Source organism: Agelaius tricolor, unplaced genomic scaffold (genome assembly GCF_023055355.1).
Source record: "Agelaius tricolor isolate 1412-34295 unplaced genomic scaffold, bAgeTri1.0.p SCAF_5, whole genome shotgun sequence".
In the NCBI taxonomy this organism is placed as follows: domain Eukaryota; kingdom Metazoa; phylum Chordata; class Aves; order Passeriformes; family Icteridae; genus Agelaius; species Agelaius tricolor.
The window spans coordinates 4,154,011-4,172,839 of record NW_027269265.1 but is presented as its reverse complement, the minus strand read 5'-3'; the positions used below and the strand labels follow the sequence as shown (position 1 = coordinate 4,172,839).

Below are 18,829 nucleotides of genomic sequence, written 5' to 3'. Positions count from 1 at the left end.
CCTTCAAATTCATGCAGCCTTTACCAAAATCAACATTAAAAACCAGTTTTACATGATAACATCCAAGTGTTCCAACATCCAAGTGCCTCCACACTGAAATATTTCCTATCTGTAAATCCCACCACTAAACCCAGGGAATTGTCTCCTGGCATATGGGAACCTCAGCACTGCTCTGCTTGACCCTGGAGTGGTTCCAAACTGTCCAGAGCAGCGGTGCCCCCTCAGAGACCATCTCCCACTGCTTTTGTACCATGAGTAGGTTTGGGTAAGGCACACCTATAGGATACATGAATTCCAACTGCATTTCAGGGTGGATCTCCCTGAGCCACATCTGCTTCCATCACTCTCTTTTAAAGAGCAAAGCTACCAGCATCCTCATGAAGGATAAGCCCAACAATTTAGCAGTTTCCTCTTTTTTAAAAAAAAAATATATATTTTTCTAATTTTTTTCTAAACACCACATCAAATCCCAATGGGATTTTGGGGGTTTTGTTTTAATGGTGAGGCAAAAATTTGCTGATCCTCCCCGTGGCGAAGTTACTTTCAAGTCAGTGAAAGTTCTTGGCCCGCAATGAAAAGTCTTTGCCAATTAGCGCTCAACAACTTCAATTCATCCCTCCTGGTTCAAGATGAGTAGGAACCTAATAAGGCTGTGATAAAAGGGCAAAAGGCACCGAGTACCCAAAGGGGATTAATGGGCTCTTCCATTTATTTGTCTTCCTAACAGCTGAACTGTTACAAGTATTGACGGTCTTCAAACGCCGGGCGCTGGGGTCTCCAATGGCCAACTCCAGCTCCCGAGGGCTTCCCCCTGGGCGATGCCAAAACCAACAAAGCCCCGGGGATCAGGTAATGAAACTTCAGCTTTTCCCCCCCTCCTCCTTCTTCTTTGAGATTTATTTACTGGCAGCTGACAAGGGGCAAATTCAGCTGGAATTGTGTAGTCAAGGCCCTGTCAAGCCTTCAGAGGCACCCTTATGTCGAATCACCTTCCTGACTGGCATGTCGCTGAAAAGCCCTCGGCGCTGGTCCTTAACAGCTCCCGACAGCACAAAGGACACTCCAGACAGATGCCTACATGGCATCCTGCAGCATTTTAAAAGAGAATTAGTGGTTTTAATTATGGTCGTCGTATGAAAGGAAACCATGCAAGCTCGGCAGGAGACCTTTGATCAAACCCTTTTGCTAGCACAATGCCGCGGAACTGTGACTATTCCTAGCAAGGGGCCTTTTCTCGCTGAATGACTCACCAGTGATCTTTGAATGCAGACAAGTTCCTCACCCTCCCTCTTCATTAGCGAGCATTTCTATACAGCCCCTATATAGTGCTCCGAGTCTTGGAGCTATACAATGGGGGGGAAAAAAGAATCCCTACAGATTCTGGCCTCTACTTAGGAAGTGCTGAAGGACTCTGAGTGACTTTATTCATTAAAACAGGTTGCTATTAATTAACTGTCATAATAAAATAAAGAACTATTATTTGCATTTCTTAGTGCGCTCCCTTTAGTAATATGTATAAAAGATGCTTGTAACAAAAATGAATTTATAAGGGAGAAAAAACCCTCAGAAGTCTTTTTTCCCCTCTGCCCCCACCCCCTTTTTTTTTTTTTTTTTTTTTTCCAGGTCTAGGCAGCAGGAGCCTGACTAATTATTGGGACCCGTTTTGCAAGAGAACAAATAGAGGTAAAACACAAATATGAAAGTAATTAGGAAAATGCAAAATCCTGTTTACTTGGCAACCGATTCATGCAACTGAGACTAACGAAGAGCAAATCAGCTTTGCTTGTTTGATAAACTTCAGGGTGCCACCTAAGAGGAGCTGATAAAAATTAAACTCTGCCAGCATCCCTCCGCACCGCCTTTTAGCCAACAGGCTCAGCAACATCCACGCAGCGGCTCCGTCTGCGAGCACCAGCAAATCTCATTTGAACAGGTTCAGGGGCAGGAATTTTGGAAGTTCCATCAGTGCTGGGTATTCCCCCCTCCCTGGCATATCTTGTGCTGAACACCCAGCACACATCCCTGCGTCTCACGTGAGCAGGATTTGCAAGGACACGGAGCACGTCAACGGCACCGTTCTGATTTTCCCCCTAAAAAAGGCATCGCCATCCCACTGCTCTTCACACCTGGGAAGGCTTTTGCCAGGGGTAAAGTCCTTTTTGCAGCCACCACCACTGTTTATTACAATACAGGATGATACTTTACTCAGCACAGCCCCTCTTTTCTCCCAGAGCAGATAGCGGCATCCGCAAGAGCTTCCAATTATTTCAAGACTGTGCGGCTAAGGAGGGGCATCTAATCAAGATAAAGAAAACCCTCAGCTCAGTATATTTGCTTGAATGGATTTGCAATAATGCAGGTAACAAAAGCATTCAAAAATTGGATTCCTAATGCTTTTCTGCCAGGGCTGGAGGACTGGTTTGGAGAAGGGAAGGAGAAAGCTGCACAGAGGAATGTGTGATATTCCCTCTCCCTGTACAAACACTTCTGCAGGGATTGAGAGGAGGGAAGAGATTTAAGTGAGGCAAAGCCGACCTGAAATGTAGTCAATTACAACACAAAGAGTTAAAATGACACCCCTGAACTGCTCCTGCTCCCTCTCACCCCTCTGCTTTGTGGCTCTGCAACCCAGAAGCCACAGTTTCCCATCTTTTTATTGCTCATTTCCCATCTGCTGCTCGTACAGGAATGGCTCACGGGAACAGGGAATTGCTATGGAAATCATATACTACAAAAATAAATCAAGAGTGAGAGCGAAAAGTAAAGGATGTTATTTTGCAACTGGAGTTAGAGATTCCCAGACAGCAGTTTCATTTTTATTCAGGAAGAATTCAGTGAAAGTTTGAAAAATCAGCACTTGGAGAGAAAGAGAGAAGTGGTCAACTTTTAAAAGGATCCATTAGGAATAGCAGCCACATGTCCCTAAACACACCTCAAACTCCAGATCAGCAGAGCATCCACCTGTAACACCCCTCTCTCCTGCCCCCATCCCAATCTGCTCCAGAGATGCTGTTTTATAATGTGATCCTTACAGAAGTACTTCTTTCTTCTCTGACAATTTTACCAGTCCAAAAGAAATCCTGACCTGGCAGCAAATTGTCTCCTGCAAAACACTGCACTGAGATATCACAAAACCACAGAATAATGTGTGAAGTTTTAGATAACAGAGCTTTACAGGAACACCCCCAGAGTTTTGGGTCTGTTTTAAGCATCTGAAGTACTGTTAACTGACAAAATATTGAAAAACACATTTTATGTCTTTTTTATTGTAAAGAAGAAGCTGAGTTCTTGTTAACCCCAGAAGTCACTTGGCTGCTGGGGCAGATTGAAAAGCAGGGTGGATTCACACCCAATTCTTTTGGTTAAAGCCCTGATATCTCCAAAATTGCAATTCTGGCATCCCCCTGAAAGCCCAGATAGAGGCCACAGCACAGATGCCATGACCCATGGAGAGAGCAGCATCCCAAATTCAAAGCAATAAAGAACTCAAAGCAATAAAGACCATCCCATCATAAAATCCCAAGGGAATGAAAGCAGCCACCCCTGAAAAAGCAAGGGAGGCAGAAAAAAATGGGTTGGTCTCTATCCATTCCATTCCAGCAGGACATCCTGTCCTTCCAGTACCTAAAGGGGTCACAGAGAGCTGGAAAGGGACAGTTTACATGGGCATGAAGTGACAGGACAAGGTGGGCAGGCTTCAAAGTGAAGGAGGGCAGGGGTAGATGGGATATTGGGAAAAAATTCTTCCCTAGGAGGGTGGTGGGGCCCTGGCACAGGGTGCCCAGAGAAGCTGTGGCTGCCCCTGGATCCCTGGAAGTGTCCAAGGCCAGGTTGGATGGGGCTTGGAGCAACCTGGGGTAGTGGAAGGTGTCCCTGTCCATAGCAGGGAGAGGAATGAGATGATCTTTAAGGTCACTTCTAACCCAAACCATTCTGGGATGCTGTGATTATGATTCTGCAGTGCCCTTGGGCACAGGCACAGCCAGGGCTCAGAGCACATCCAGAACAGTGAATGAACAGGCTCCTGGGAGGGCACCATCCCCCAGCTTGTCCTGCTGGAAACCCACCACAAAAAACACACAGACACAGCACAGCTAATGAAAAATGGCTTTAGGAAACCTCTTGGCTCAGCAACAGAGGAAACAATAAAATGCTAAATACATTTTTACATCTAGAATGGATGCTGCATTCATTAAAAAAATATATATATATATTCACAGTACAAGCTCATAGTTTTCTTGTAAAAGGAAACTCTCTTTTTTGAGACCTGATATTTTATTTAGTGGTGAGCTTCTCCCCTACCCAAAAAAAGTTCATTTGGCAACAGAAATCAAACACCACAATGTTCCTGAAGAGGGGATCACACTGGATTTCGTCTCTGCTGTCATTTCTGTCCCCTTTTAAAACCACTGTCATACTGGCAAGGACTAATTCAGATTTTAAGTTCCAACTTTAACACTTCAGCAGGACCAGGAGCTACCCAGCTCTGCGCCTCAGCTCTGCTTTCCTCCTCCTCAGCCCCTGCAGCTCCTCCCTGAGGTGCTGCACAGCCTGCAGGATGTCCTGGCGCTGGGGATCATCCTCTGCCTTCTGGGTGTAGAGCAGGAAATGTTTCACAGCTTGGGAGAGCAGCATTTCAGGGTCCACGTCCCCCCGGCCGAGGCGCAGCATCCTCTCGCAGGCGATGGCGAAGTTTTTGTGCCAGTTCACCGGGTGATGGGGATGGGAGCTGACAATTTCTTTGTATGACTGTTAAAGGAACAAAAAGAAAAAAAAAAGAGAAGGTAGAGGCAGCAAATTAATTGAACAAAGTGGGAGCAACAGCTTTTAACAGTGCTTCAAAACTGCCTGGAAAGAAACAGATGCTATTTAGATGTCCAAGTCCAGAGCTGGAGTATTTCTGTAATTTGCTCTGTGTTTGCCATTCAGCAGCATGAATCAGAAATCCAAGGGGGGTTGAAACGTTTCCCTTCCAACAGCAGCTGTTTGTTTAGAAACATTACAGATGATGGTGATAACCCCACAGCACATTATGTGCTTCCCCCAGAGAGGTGTTACACCAAGCTGGGGGAAAAAAGAGATTTAACTTCCGCGCCTGCAAGACATTTACTCAATATTTCAGGAGATCAGGATGTCTTCCACAGGACTTAAGCAGTCTGTTGACTTGAGTGGGAATATTCATAAGCTCAACAGCAGGCATGTGCCTGAGAAGTTTGCAGAACAGCAAAAATCACAGAAAAACGGGCAAGAATTAAGGAAACCATTTGTTGATTCTGTGCTGGAGTATGAAATACTGCTCCTCTCTGCTGACACACACCGATCACTTTGTGCATCTGTTGGCATCTCAGGCAGTCCAGCATTTCCAGAGATACCTACACCAGCTTATGGGTGTTATTCTTTGGTGTGAAATGCAGCAGAATTAATTTGTGGCGAGAAGAGTGTCGGATTTTACACCCGCTGGCTCAGACCGCACGACTGTGTAATGACAGAGGGGACAAGTGCAGAGAGGGGACTTCAGGACAAGCAATCTCTTGGCATGGGTCTGGAGCCCAGCACAGACAACATAATTATAGCAAAAGCAGGGTGTTGACTGGTTTGCTGTTGGCATCCTCCGTGACCGAGGGGGCAATGGATAAAATCCCTGAACAAATCTCTTTGGATCAGCTGTGCTCCCAGTTTGGATAAACAAGGGGAATGCAGATTACAGGAAACACTGCATTTCCATGGACTCCAGATATTTAAAAGAAAAGAGGGTAAAAAAATTATGATGGAGGCTAAAAAAATTAGAATGCAGGGAGCACTCCTAACCCAAATCCAGGACTTACAGTGTATGCAAATGTGTAAAGTTGTGCTTTCATTTCTGCAGTCACACTGGCTGTTTCTGCGAGGTCAAAGATGAAGAAAGCTGTTTTCATCCTAGGAAAAGGAGACAAACTTCCACGTGGTAACTGCTTCATGCAACCAGCTCCCATCACAGGGTTACACACAGCTTCAACACATCCACATGTGGGACAGCAAAGCCATCAGTGATAGAAATTTCTCTCCATAACCTATTTCCTCACCCTACATCCCAACTACCTTTGAGAGAGTTTGAGCAGAGCCTTTTGGTGAACAAAACAGCCACGTTCTTGAAGGCTGGCAGCTTCATCTCATCCTGCCAGCCTTTTCCTTCTAAAGCCTGGCACGTGCAGACCCAATAAGGCCACGGCCCATCAAGCTGCCTGCTTTGGTGTGTGTTTCCACACCAGTGAGCTGGCAGTACCCACTGGCTGTTGGAAGAGAGCAAAGGAAAATTACCTGGCTTGCCACATCTCCTCGTTGGCAACAGCTTCCCAGGAAGAGGGGCTGAAACTAAATGGGAATGGAAATGAAATTCAGCCATCAGATCCACGTCGCTGGGTTTCACCCAGCACAACCCTCCCAGCCCAGCTACAGACCTCCCAGGCAGAAGAAAACCTGTGGCTCTGACAGCAGGGAATCCAGCTCATTTTCTGTCATTCAAAAAACATTGTGCCTCTCTCTCCACAGAAGGAGCCTCAGGTGTTTCACAGCATCCCAGATCTCGAAGCCAAAGATGTTTTTTACCACCACAGGTCAGCCTATGACATTTAAACCTCTGGATGTCTCAATAATTTGAGATCCTGATTAAGTTTTAAGGTCAGAATTGGACCTCATACTTGACTAGAGATGTCCTTGCCATTTTTCACATTATTAAAAAATCACAGATCATGGAATGGTTTGGGTTGGAAGGGACCTTAGAGACCATCTCATTCCAACTCCCTGCCATGAGCAGGGACACCTTCCACTATCCCAGGTTGCTCCAAGCCCCATCCAACCTGGCCTGGGACACTGCCAGGGACGGGGCAGCCCAGCTCTCTGGGCTGTGCCAGCATCTCACCACCCTGACAGGGAAGAATTTCTCCCTGCTATCTCTCCAGAACACAAAACATTGAGATTATGGCTCTTGTTTGATTCCTCTAACACTGCAGCAATGCTGCTGGCAGAAAATGATGAGCAGGAAGGAGCAGAGGCTCCTCTGCCTTGTACCTGCCATAGTCTTCAGTCCAGTTATAGAGATTCCTTGTGAGACGAATCCACTCTCCTGGGTCAAACACAGCTCCAGAAGGAACCAACTTTTCACACGTCCCCCAGGGCCACAGTGAGTGGCTCCTTCTCCAGGTTGAGTCCCCTTCATGAAGACCTATGCAGACAAACACTTCCTTACTGCCAAAAAAAACAACAGAGAGAGCAATGGTGAAGCCACCTCACGGACCACGGGCCACCCCCTGTCCCTGAGCAAACCAAACCACACCGCACTGTGCAGCAAACACACCCACCCAGCACATCTCCCGTCAGCACGGGCATCTTTTGGGGCAGTCTGGAAAACAGATTAATTCCCCATCTGGCATTGCCCATCCTGAGCAGCCAGCACAGCTGGCACATCCTGTCCCCTCTCCTGGACTTCCCAAACAGGCCAGAAGCTGTAGCAGAAGCTCATTTCTGCCCACTGGCACCTGGCTGTGCTCCTGTGCCTCCCCACCCTCGCAGGGCTCACCCCAGCTAGTCTAAATGCAGATGCTATTCTTATTCGTGTGAGTATCTAATCCTTTCTCCACTCTTACTAAGCTATTTTTATATGATGATTATTCCTGGAATACATTCATTCTATGCTAATCAGTTGGCCACAATGTTCACAAAGGAGAAGCAGCAGCAATTTGCTCTCCAACCATCGTCGTTCTGAGCACACAGGAACGTTCCTATTCTCTGTGATGAATTGTATTGACAACAACAACAAAAAAATCATCAGTAAACACTCTGCAGATCACCTTTTTTTCCCCCTCTTTCCTAAAAACCAAACCAACCTCAAAACAACAGGCAATATTATATCCGGATGGAGTTACTTCTGCAGAGATATTTTGCTTTAATTGCAAAAATAATCTCGCCACCGGGGAGGAAGTCAGTGGAGAAAATTGGTCTTTTGGATGCAGTACCAAGCTGTTCCATAAACAATTTCAAGAGGGAAAAAAAAAAAAAAAAGGTCAGAGATTTTAGGAAAGCTGTTACATATGAAAGGAATGCTTACTGTTTATTTACTTGGAGGAAACGATGGAGATTAAAGGCGAGTGTCCCGTCGGGTAATGCTCCTTCCACAGGATTCCACCGGTTCCCGGGAAAATGAACGCCAGGTAAGTGCTTTGCCAGCTTGGGTAAATACCATGCGTAAGTCATCATCTGCAATGAAAGTTGTTATCACCATCTGAACAGCAATCAGGAGATTTACAGCCAGGAGAAATGGTTTTTGCAGGAGTAATGGCCATTTGCTCAGGGATGTCACCAACCACGTCAGCAGGGACACGAGACCAGGCTGGGGCACCATGGCCAGGCTGGGGCACTATGGTTAAATCACAGCAGTGACTGGGTCACCAAGGCCAGACTGGGTCACCATGGCCAGATTGGGTCATCATGGCCAGGCTGGGGCACCAAGGCCAGATTGGGTCACCATGGCCAGACTGGGTCACCAAGGCCAGATTGGGTCACCATGGTCACACCACAGCACCAGGCTGGGTCACCATGGCCAGACTGGGTCACCAAGGTCAAACTGGGCCACCAAGGCCAGGCTGGGGCACCATGGCCAGATTGGGTCACCAAGGTCAAACTGGGCCACCAAGGCCAGGCTGGGGCACCATGGCCAGATTGGGTCACCATGGCCAGACTGGGTCACCATGGCCAGATTGGGTCACCATGGCCAGACTGGGTCACCAAGGCCAGACTGGGTCACCATGGCCAAATTGGGTCACCATGGCCAAATTGCGTCACCAAGGCCAGATTGGGTCACCATGGCCAGATTGGGTCACCATGGCCAGGCTGGGGCACCAAGGTCAAACTGGGCCACCATGGTCACACCACAGCACCAGGCTGGATCACCATGGCCAGACTGGGTCACTATGGTCACAACACACCACCAGACTGGGTCACCACGGTTAAATCACAGCACCAGACTGGGTCACCAAGGTCAGGCTGGGTCACCATGGTCACACCACAGCACCTGACTGGGTCACCAGTGCCTTCTGATCAGAAGCACATGGTCCTCACTCCACCACAAAATAGCCACTGCTGGTAAGACACACAACAGGGATTTGGTTTGGTTAAACACCAGGAACTGGGTTTGGGGTTTGCCAACAAGTTGCAAAGCCAGGTGTGAGGATGATATGGCAGTTGAAGTGTGGGTGACCCATCCAGTAACTTTTTGGTTTTTTTTCCTTTTCCCATTTCTCAGTGAAAAAGGAATGTGCACACCACACTCCATCCCAGGGTTACCCAGGACTCTTAAAAAAAAATCAGTTTTACTTATTTCCACATCTTGAGTTTTAAGGAGACAAAGGAACAACTGAACTTCTGCAGCTGATGTTTAAATCTGCCTTTCTAAACAGCACTTTCTGAACATACCTCCTGGTCCACTAAGGTGATATCTGGCCTCATCCCCTCACAATAATGAAGGTAACGAAGAGCATTCCCTGGCAAGTCTCCTCTGAGCAGGATCACTGCCCCCGTTGGCATGGAGGACAGCACGTTCCTTGCAAACTTATCAACAACATAGTTGTTGCTCTGATCACAAGTGCTGAAGAGAACAGATGAAAATCAGAATGTTTAAACCAAGTATTTGCATGGCTCTGCAGAAATTCAGAACAATTTTATGCAACGGGCACCCACAGGGGAAATCCACCCTGGTCAGGCTGAAAACATCACAGTCACAGAATGGTTTGAGTTGGGACTTTAAAGAACATCTCACTCCACCCTCCTGCCATGGGCAGGGACACCTTCCACTGTCCCAGGTTGCTCCAAGCCCATCCAACCTGGCCTTGAACTTCCAGGGATGGAGAGTGTCAACAACTTAATCACTACAACAACTTAATATCTCCATTTCCAGAGAAAATGAGATGCAGAAACAAAGCATTTAAAGCACAGGCCCTCAGAAAGCACCACCCACTACAGTTTTGCCAAAATACACACCTTCACCTTAATTCTGATTTTTTCTTGGGCTAAATCTAAAAACTTATTAGTTGGTGCTGGAAGTGCCAGTCCAACATTGGTTCTGTAGAGCATTTGAAATCCTCCTAATCCTTTAATGTTTCCATTAAGATTGAAAACCCCAAGTTTTTGTAGTGTCAGGCAGAAGTTAGTTTACATGATCTGAGATTGGATCGTTTCCATTGAAGTTGTGTGCACATACTCCAGGTATGGATTCAGATGACACTTGAGGACAGGAGCTATGATTGGCTCACCTATGGAAAAGCCTTTGGAAAAGGTGTGCCAAAAGAAAGGATTCCTGAGGATGAAGCCTGCACTTCCTTGGTCAGCCTGTATCTGAGCATCCCTACCAGGACACTGATTCCTATCCAAACAACAGCATGGGTTATGGGATAGGGAAGCCCCAAACTACAGACTTAAATCTTCAAAAATGAGGAGAAAATCAGAAAAAACTTCAGGACACAAGGTAGAATGAAATAAAGCTAGAGAAGTTCGGGCCACATGAATTCTGCAAACCTCCTTAGGAGACAAAGCAGAGATTTCCAAGGGTTTTTTTAGAAATTTATGTATCTAAAGAGGTTTTTTTCCCTCAACCTCCATGACATCCCCATTTACAGCCTGGAGTTGGTGACTCTGAGGGAGATCAGACCAGGGGGTTCTGCAGGCTGTGACCATGCAAGCTTAGGTGGGGTGTGAAAAGAGCCTTTCCCACTCCCAGCCAAAGCCAGAAACCCCAGGAGCGCCCCAGGTCACCCTGAGAGGCGGCACCAAAGGAACTTCTCACCTGTAATTTGCCCAAAGTTGAGAAGCCACGAGGGCAAGAGCAGGAAGCCACTCCAGGCATGGCAGCAGCCAGGTGCCCCCCAGCACAGTGTCCCTGCCAAGGCTGGCCAGAGTGGCCAAACCCAGCCCTGCCAGCACAGCCACCACGGCACTGCTCTGCAGCCAGAACCGCTCCACCTAGGAGAGAGAATCCCAGAACTGGGGCAGGGCTGCAAGGCACCATGAAGATCCTCCCCCATCCCACACCTCCCACTAGGCCAGGCTGCTCCAAGCCCCATCCAAACTGGCCTTGGAGATGGTATTTTGGCATCTTCTGCAGTTTCAAGACAACTGCCTGCTGCTGGTCAGGTGGTTTTAAGGTTTTGAATGTTTCTCTCAAAAATTTAACGTGCCAGAGGAACTTTGGGAGTGCAACTTACCACACCTAGGAACAGAGGCTTTGTAACATCCAAATTTGCTCTCCAAGCAAAGAAAAGGGAATAAAGGCAGAGCATTCCAGTGAAGAGCCAGATCACAGGTGATTTCTGCTGCTTTTTCCTATTAAAAAAAAAAAGTATCACTCCTGAGACATGATGAAAAACAAAGCAAAAATTGTATGTGCTTGAACATGCATACTTAAATGCATTTAACACAAGGAGCTGATGAGTCCTTCTTTACCTTTGCCATCTATGAAACTTCTGTTTTCAAAGCACAAAGCCACCAGCATTTCAGGAGTTTTAAGCTTGCCACCTACCAAGCCACAGGGTTAACCAGGAGTAAGGGATATTTTGCTCTTAATAATTGATGACCACAGCCAATTGCTGCAATTTCTGCAGCAGCAAGCAGAAGGCAAAACAAGCTGCCCATGCAGGCAGTAAGAAAAATGGAGGAAAAAATGCACATTGAAGCAAATATTGTTCAACTTACAGTGGCAGTGCTGTGCTCACACAGGCCACCAGTGCCAGGGCAAGGACAGGAAGGGAGAGCTCTGACTTCATCTGTGCCAGCTGGAAACTGTGGAGAAATTAAAGCATGGATGTGTCACCCCCAAATCATCCCTGCACTCAATTAAAGTGTCAGGAGAAGCAGGGAATAAGCACAAGAGAATATATTCCCATTCTGCTGGGATTGAGTCTACCAGAAATGGGACAAGGTGGGTTATATGGTAGAACTTTGAAGGGAAAATCACTGGGATGGGGGATTCAGTGCTTTTCCTTCCGTGGGGAAGCCAGAGGGCAGGAATGCTGTGCCTGTGCTGGACACACACGGCCCCAGCTCTGGACAGGGTGAGGAAGGGAAGGACAGGAGCTACTCTGGGCCAAAGGAGAGCAGCAGCAGCAGGTGAAAGGCACAGCCAAGGTGTCACTCACAGCAGCATCTCTCCCATACTGGAGCCTGTCTCGGACTTGGCCTGAAATAAAAACAAAGGAAACCCATGAGGAACCCACACACTGATTGGGGGAAGGAAAGTGTCCCCATTTTCTGTTTGCAAGAAAGGCAGCAACCTCTGCTCAAACCTTCACTGCAAGGTGTTCTCCCACATGCCTGTTTTATGTGATGCCACTGAAAGATTCACCCCTGGATAAGCATTTCTTCAAGGTGCTGGCAACTCATTATCCTGTGATTAGAGCATGGCATATGGTTCAACCATGATCTCTGCTGTATCATGGAATCATTTGGGTTGGAAAAGCCCTCTGAGGTCATTGAGTCCAACCATTCCCCCAGCACTGCCCAGCCCACCACTAACCCATGTCCCCAAGTGCCACATCCACACATCTTCCAAATCCCTCCAGGGATGGGGATTCCACCACTGCCTATTCAGCCTATTCCAATTCTTCACCATTCTTTCTGTGATTTTTTTTCCTAATATCCCACCTAAACCTCTCCTGCCACAACTTGAGGCCATGTTCTGTATCTTCATAGTGCAATTATTTTCTGTGTCATCTCTCCACAGCCTGAGAAAAGCTCAATTCCTCCTTGCTTACCAGACTTGCTCCTGTCTCCTCTGCCCTGACAAATGCAGAGCTGTACAAAATCTTTATGAGATAATGAGAATTTTTATTGTAGAGACCTGCAATCCATGGCACATGACTGGGAAAAAGACATGATGTGTGGAGAGGAGGAATTACCTTAATTGCTGCTTGTTGGAAAGCTACCAGATTAAAGATAAGGTGAACAGATTCAGGAGGTCTGGAAGGAATATTTAATCTCAATAAAAATGAAATAGCTAATTGCATCCAGGATTTGATTAAAAAATAAGTGTTAGAGGATGGAGGGCCAGCTCAGAGCTCCTGCAGCCCCACCTTGCTGGCAGCTGATGGCCCTGGACACATCCACCACAGAGATGACATTTCTGACCCACGGCTTACAGGTGGAACCCTCTCCAAAATATCTTCTGGGCTTTTTTTAATGACCCTGCCTGCCCTTAAAACAGAGCTATGGGATGTAAAAGCTGTCTGTCCACCCAGCAGTGCTCTGGCATTATCCCAACTGGCACCGGGACCAAACGCCTGGATTTTGCTGTATTTATTGCTCCTGCTTCAGACAAGTTCATCCTAAATGTGATTTGTGGTGTAGGATTACACACAGTCCATCCCTAAGCCTCCTGAACATCAACTTGAATTCATCACATTTGATGGAGAGAGGAGTTAAGGGATTTGCATGCCTTGGTATTGCTCTGCCCAGTGGAGGCTGATTCTCAGGAGACAGCTGGGAACAGGACAACAGGGGAAGTCTCAGAGGCTGGACCTGATCTCTGCAGGAGTTTTTGGGCAGATTTAATGGCAGCAGCAGGAATTATCATGTCTTTTGACACACATCCTACAGCCACACAGTCCTCTGAGAAGGGTGGAATGGCACAGTGGCAGTGATGCTGTGTCACGCTGGCTGCATGTGAAGGGTGATTTCTGAGGATGTGGAGCTCCAGGACTCCAGGGAGTGACAGAACATGTAGACCACACCTTTTTATCGTTTTCCTCCCAGTGGTGTGATTTCCCAGCCCTCTGCCCTGAAAACTTGGAAGCAGGACAGACTCTGGGGTGATGGGCTGGTGATTTCCTTGGGTGGACAGACCCAACATCCAAGTCAGGGCTGGAGGAGGCAGATGCAAACCCTACACTCTGAAAGCAACCATGGATTCTTCCCTCTCTTGGAAAGAGCAGAGACCTCAAAACTCAGATCAGAGGTTCCTGAGAGCCCTCAAACCAACCATTCACTTAAATTCAACATTAGTTAGTTAAGAGGAATAATTTAGAACCCTCAAAACAACCACTCACTTAAATTCAACATCAGTAAATTAAAGAGGAATAGCTTTTAAATGAAAACTGCTTGTGACCTCCTTAAATGTCTGAGTTAAAAATAGAAAAATAAGACAAAATTCATCTTAAAAACACCACAAAATTGATGTCACCGACTCCCTCTGGCACAGTTTGTTCTCTGGGCTCCTACACACATAAGACACCCATACAGCTCCCAGGAAATAACATAGCTCACCCCATAGGCAATGAGTATTATCTCTTTGCTTTCCCAGCCATGTGACCCATTCCCAGAAAACCTGACAGGTCAGGAGGTCGAAATCCAAAATGAATGCTTACAAAATGAAACATTTTCAATTTCCTTCCCCGCGAGCCCTTAATCGTCACGAACAGAACATCTCTGCTGTTGCATAAGTGAAAAGGAAGCAATTTAGGCAGTGACCCTTGTTTACCAGATTGAATGTCCCATATTCTTCCCTCAGAAAGTGGGTCAAAAATCCTTGAAAAGTCGTCTGGTCTCCCCATGTCCAGCGGGCTCGATTGAGGTAGGACGAAGCCGGCAGATAGAGATAAGGCAGCAAACCAGCCAAGAAGCATAAACCCAACTTCAGCAAATGGCCTAGGGACAATTCCTGCACCAAAATATGTCATATTGCATAACAATGTTTATTTTAGTTTAATCAGGCTGGAACTTCAAGAACAGATAAAGAAAAAACATCAAATATATTTACACAGAGCTGATCTCTCAATTTATAGTAAGTCCCTACAAAATGCTATGTTAAACCTTACGATTTTGTGGATTACTAGGAAACTGCATCAAACTGATCTCCTTTGCATGGCAGGGTGAAATTTAAGTGAAGCAAATAATATTAGCTAGGACTCATGAGTATCATACTCATTGCATCTTTCACATTTAAATCATGGCATGACATGCATAGATGGCTGAAGCACTGCAAGGCTGAGATAACCCACTTTGCAGCGATTAAGAGTTGGCTGGTTTTCCATCTGGCAAAAAAAAAAAAAAAAGCCCACATAAATGCTGCTCTAGTACAACTGCACACATCATCACCATCATCAGGAGTCAGTTTTGCCATTTACTTGATCGTGATTAGGCTGGCTAAATTGGATAGGCCAACTTTTGGGGTGGGATTTTCGACACTGCCTAAGGGGTCAGGGAGACAAGACTTTCAAAGGGACTTGTGTGCCTAACTCCTTTAAGTGCTTTGGAAAATCCCACCCTAGAATATTGCACGCTTGCTTTGTCATTAACCACTGCCCTGTCAATCAAAGCACTTCCTCAGCATTTGGGGTTACTGGGAGTGATGATCTGTGGAGCAGAGAAAGGAGCTTGATAATGATGGTGGTCAGAGCTCCTCCAGAAGGAAGGTGGCTCATTTGTACTTTAAAAAGGCAGTTTTCCATCTGTTTCCATCTTATTCAGTGGATTTCTCCAGCAGGCACTACTTGGCTGTCCAAAGTATTTCCCAGGATTATCATATTGGCACAGCATTGCCTTTGCTGGAAACCACAGAGGTCTCTCTGGACCTCCCTGCTCAAAAAAACCCCAAACAAATATATTGCAGAAGTGATTATTGATTGTGTTAATGGAAATATATGGCCAGGAAAGGGAATTGCTGGGGATGCTGAAGAGATTTTGAATCAAGCTTGTCTGAGTTGCATCACATTTCTTGCAGCTCATGTGCTTCACCCAGGCTTAGTTATGCCCTGTGCCACTAGTGAGAACCACACAGGGTGGATGTGGCTTTTCCTGGTTTCCAGGGAGCCAACACACAGAAACTCATCTCCAGGGGAGCTGTTGGCATGGAGAAGTCTGAGTTTTTAGTTCCAAGTATTATTTTAGCTCACAGGGTATTTGCAAGCAGCTGGGGCAGAGCACTCCTGTGCCAGGGGACACAAGGGGGTCACAGATCACCGGCATGAGCAAAGACCTAAACTGTGGTCACAGAACCTCAGAATGGTTTGGGTTGGAAGGGAACATAGATCCCATCTTGTTTTAACCCCCTGCCACGAGCAGGGACACCTTCCACTATTCTAGGATGCTCCAAGCCCTGTCCAGCCTGGCCTTGGACACTGCCAGGGATCCAGGGGCAGCCACAGCTTCTCTGGGCATCCTGTGCCAGGGCCTCCCCACCCTCTTAGGGAAGAATTTCTTCCTAATATCTAAATCTAGCCCTGCCCTCTATCAGTTTAAAGCCTCTTCTCCTATCACTCCATGCTCCTGTCAAAAGCCTTCTTGTAGACCCTCTTTAAACCAGACTCCCTTGAGATCAGTGGCTGTGGTGTCAGATTATTCACACACATCAACTTAGAAGTGGCACAAGTTCTGGGGCAGAAGAAATAATCCCAGCCTTAGAAAAACAGAGGTGTGAGTGTGTAAATGTCTGTAAATACATACCCTCCTTCTGAAAAGCTGTGAGAGAACCCAGGGCACAACACAAGCAACATAAAGCACTACGGTGTGCTGATTGCACAGACTGAGCCCACAGCAAAAGGCACCCAATTTAGAGATCTGGGAGGGAAAAAAAAAATCACAATTACTATTTACAAATTTGCAAAAACATCCAGAGATCAAAAAGATTCAGCACAGAATCCTTAGAGGAGAAAGGCAAATACACCAGTGAGCAGTGGGCAGTTGTAACACAGAACTCAGAGGATTTTTTTATTTGTTACAGGGAGATTCCAACTGTTTAACAGAAAACAATCTTTAAGAAGTGTCCAGCTGAACAGCCATGCCTCCATGCATACAGAGATCCTGTGCAGCATCATCACATCATAATGATGGGATGAGCCCCAATTCCTGAACCCAGCTGCACAGGGGAGGCTGCCCAGCTGTTCACTCTGTGTCATTTTTCAGAAATGTCCTAAAATAAAGCCATTATCTAGAGAAATCTGATTTTTTTAACAGGAATGATTTTTCCTCTGCATTAGGCACAGAGGGCTAAAGTCAGGGCTGCACAAACTTCCTAATCCATGGGAATTAAAGGTGATACCCCTCATTACTCCAAAACCTCAAACCTGTTCCAGTGCCCAACCACCCTCTGGGGAAAGAACCTTTTCCTGATATCCAACCTAAACCTCCCCTGCTTGTTCCAGCCCCTGGTAAGGGTGGTGTGTGAGATGCAAACACTTGCCTTGGTGTACTGATGGGATCACTTTGTAATTTTTATTTAACTGCTCAGCATTCCACGCTGGACACTGCCCTGCCATGGAAGCACCTTGCCATTAGTTCAGAAAAACCTTTGTGGGTCTCAGAGCTGCCTGGCAGGGCTCAGAACCACCTCAGTCATTTTTTAAGCACATGGATGAGCTCCAATATGATGTCTGTATGACCATCTGATTTATGAAAAGCACTGCAAGCTTGCTGTTGGCAGCCTGGCTTCTTCCAGGCGTGGGATGCCAGACACTCAAAAAAACATTAGAACAAGCTCCTTAACTGCTTCTGAAAATCTAATTTTGAAAATCTCATTGGAAACCAGGCATGTGAAACATGGGAGAAGGCTGGAAAATGCCCAGCTCCATGTCTGTGGAGTTCAGGTTGTGGGGATCTTGGGACTGCTGCTCATTAGAAAATAATAATAATAATTTTTTAAAAAATCCAATGGTAAAACAAGGTCTCTGTAGCCATTGATAAAACATGTTATTTGAGAACTCATGAAGCTGAGTAAACTACCACTGCAGACTCCTGAAATTCTAGCCTAGCCTGACAAAAATCCCTTTATTCACACAATTTACAGGAGTCACAGCAGGCAAGTCTGTCGGAGGAAAAGAGATCAGATGTTCGGGCAAACAAAAGTAGAAAGAACAAGACTGCTGAGCAAAAATATCATTTGGCTGACTAGTCTGTTTATAAAGTAGAAAATACAGCATGAAATTTAAAGTCTCTGTGTTTAACAATGCCATTATTTTAAGGGCACATTTAATTTCAAAAGAAAAACTGATGGAAAATTTGCTCATTCCCGTTTTTGAGTTGGAACCTGGTTTCTGATTAGATGAAGGTTTCTGTACAATACATCCATTTACCCCCAAGAAAATTACCAATTCTTAAAACAAAACCCTGAACACTCACAGCCTAGTTTGTGTCTTTGATGCAGGATGAACTGAAATGTTTAGATTGAAATGATTTTGCTTTTCCTGCTTCCATACTGTGAGTATTAAATAAATCAATCCCGAACCCATCCAACAGGTCCCAAGTCAATCCTTAAGCAAAGTGGGCAGGGTTTTTTCAATGTTTGTTATTTTTGAACACCCAGGTAGGTCAGGGATGGACCCCACCCAGCACAGGTGCTGAAGCAAGACCCAAAACTTGGCCTTTTTACCTAAACAAAACTAAACCAGCAGTAAACGAACAGGAGATGAAACAAACAGGTGCTAACCAATTACGAGCAAAATAAAGAACCATTCACTTTGCTTGAGATGTTTTACCTTTGATCTCTCTTTTGCAGTGGATGCCTCCTCAAAATGAGCAGTGAGAGCCATCAGCAGCCCCACAAACAGATTGTTTAAGCTGAAAACCTCTGCCGTGATGGACCACTGCCATGTTAGACGAGAAAATGAAAACACCCCCGCAGCAAGGATTCCTCCAGCATATGAGCCAGAAAGCCTGCAAACACAGATAACATGAAATCTTCTTTTCCAACAAAAAAAAAGAGCCTACTTTATTGTCCTTCTTTTTTTAATTTAAAAAAAAACAAACCAAAAACATACTGCAGCAGCAGCAACGAGTGCCACCCAGCACCCTGCCAAAACATTATATGGTTAAGATC

General features: G+C 46.0%; 1 protein-coding gene across 1 annotated transcript in view; it reads right to left on the bottom strand.

Annotated features, from left to right (window-relative positions):
- Positions 1 to 4,093: 4,093 nt before the first annotated feature.
- Positions 4,094 to 18,829, bottom strand: part of TMEM260 (transmembrane protein 260) — a 33,280-nt gene continuing 18,544 nt past the window's right edge. Inside the window, exons 4-16 of the mRNA XM_071426167.1 lie at positions 18,489 to 18,666; positions 16,462 to 16,575; positions 14,498 to 14,677; positions 12,162 to 12,202; positions 11,719 to 11,805; positions 11,232 to 11,349; positions 10,814 to 10,989; positions 9,448 to 9,619; positions 8,084 to 8,232; positions 7,048 to 7,224; positions 6,298 to 6,351; positions 5,826 to 5,916; positions 4,094 to 4,749 (exon numbers count right to left, since the gene is read on the bottom strand). Of these exons, the coding sequence (XP_071282268.1) occupies positions 4,477 to 4,749; positions 5,826 to 5,916; positions 6,298 to 6,351; positions 7,048 to 7,224; positions 8,084 to 8,232; positions 9,448 to 9,619; positions 10,814 to 10,989; positions 11,232 to 11,349; positions 11,719 to 11,805; positions 12,162 to 12,202; positions 14,498 to 14,677; positions 16,462 to 16,575; positions 18,489 to 18,666 (1,810 nt within the window). The 3' untranslated portion in view covers positions 4,094 to 4,476. The remainder of the gene's footprint in view (positions 4,750 to 5,825; positions 5,917 to 6,297; positions 6,352 to 7,047; positions 7,225 to 8,083; positions 8,233 to 9,447; positions 9,620 to 10,813; positions 10,990 to 11,231; positions 11,350 to 11,718; positions 11,806 to 12,161; positions 12,203 to 14,497; positions 14,678 to 16,461; positions 16,576 to 18,488; positions 18,667 to 18,829) is intronic.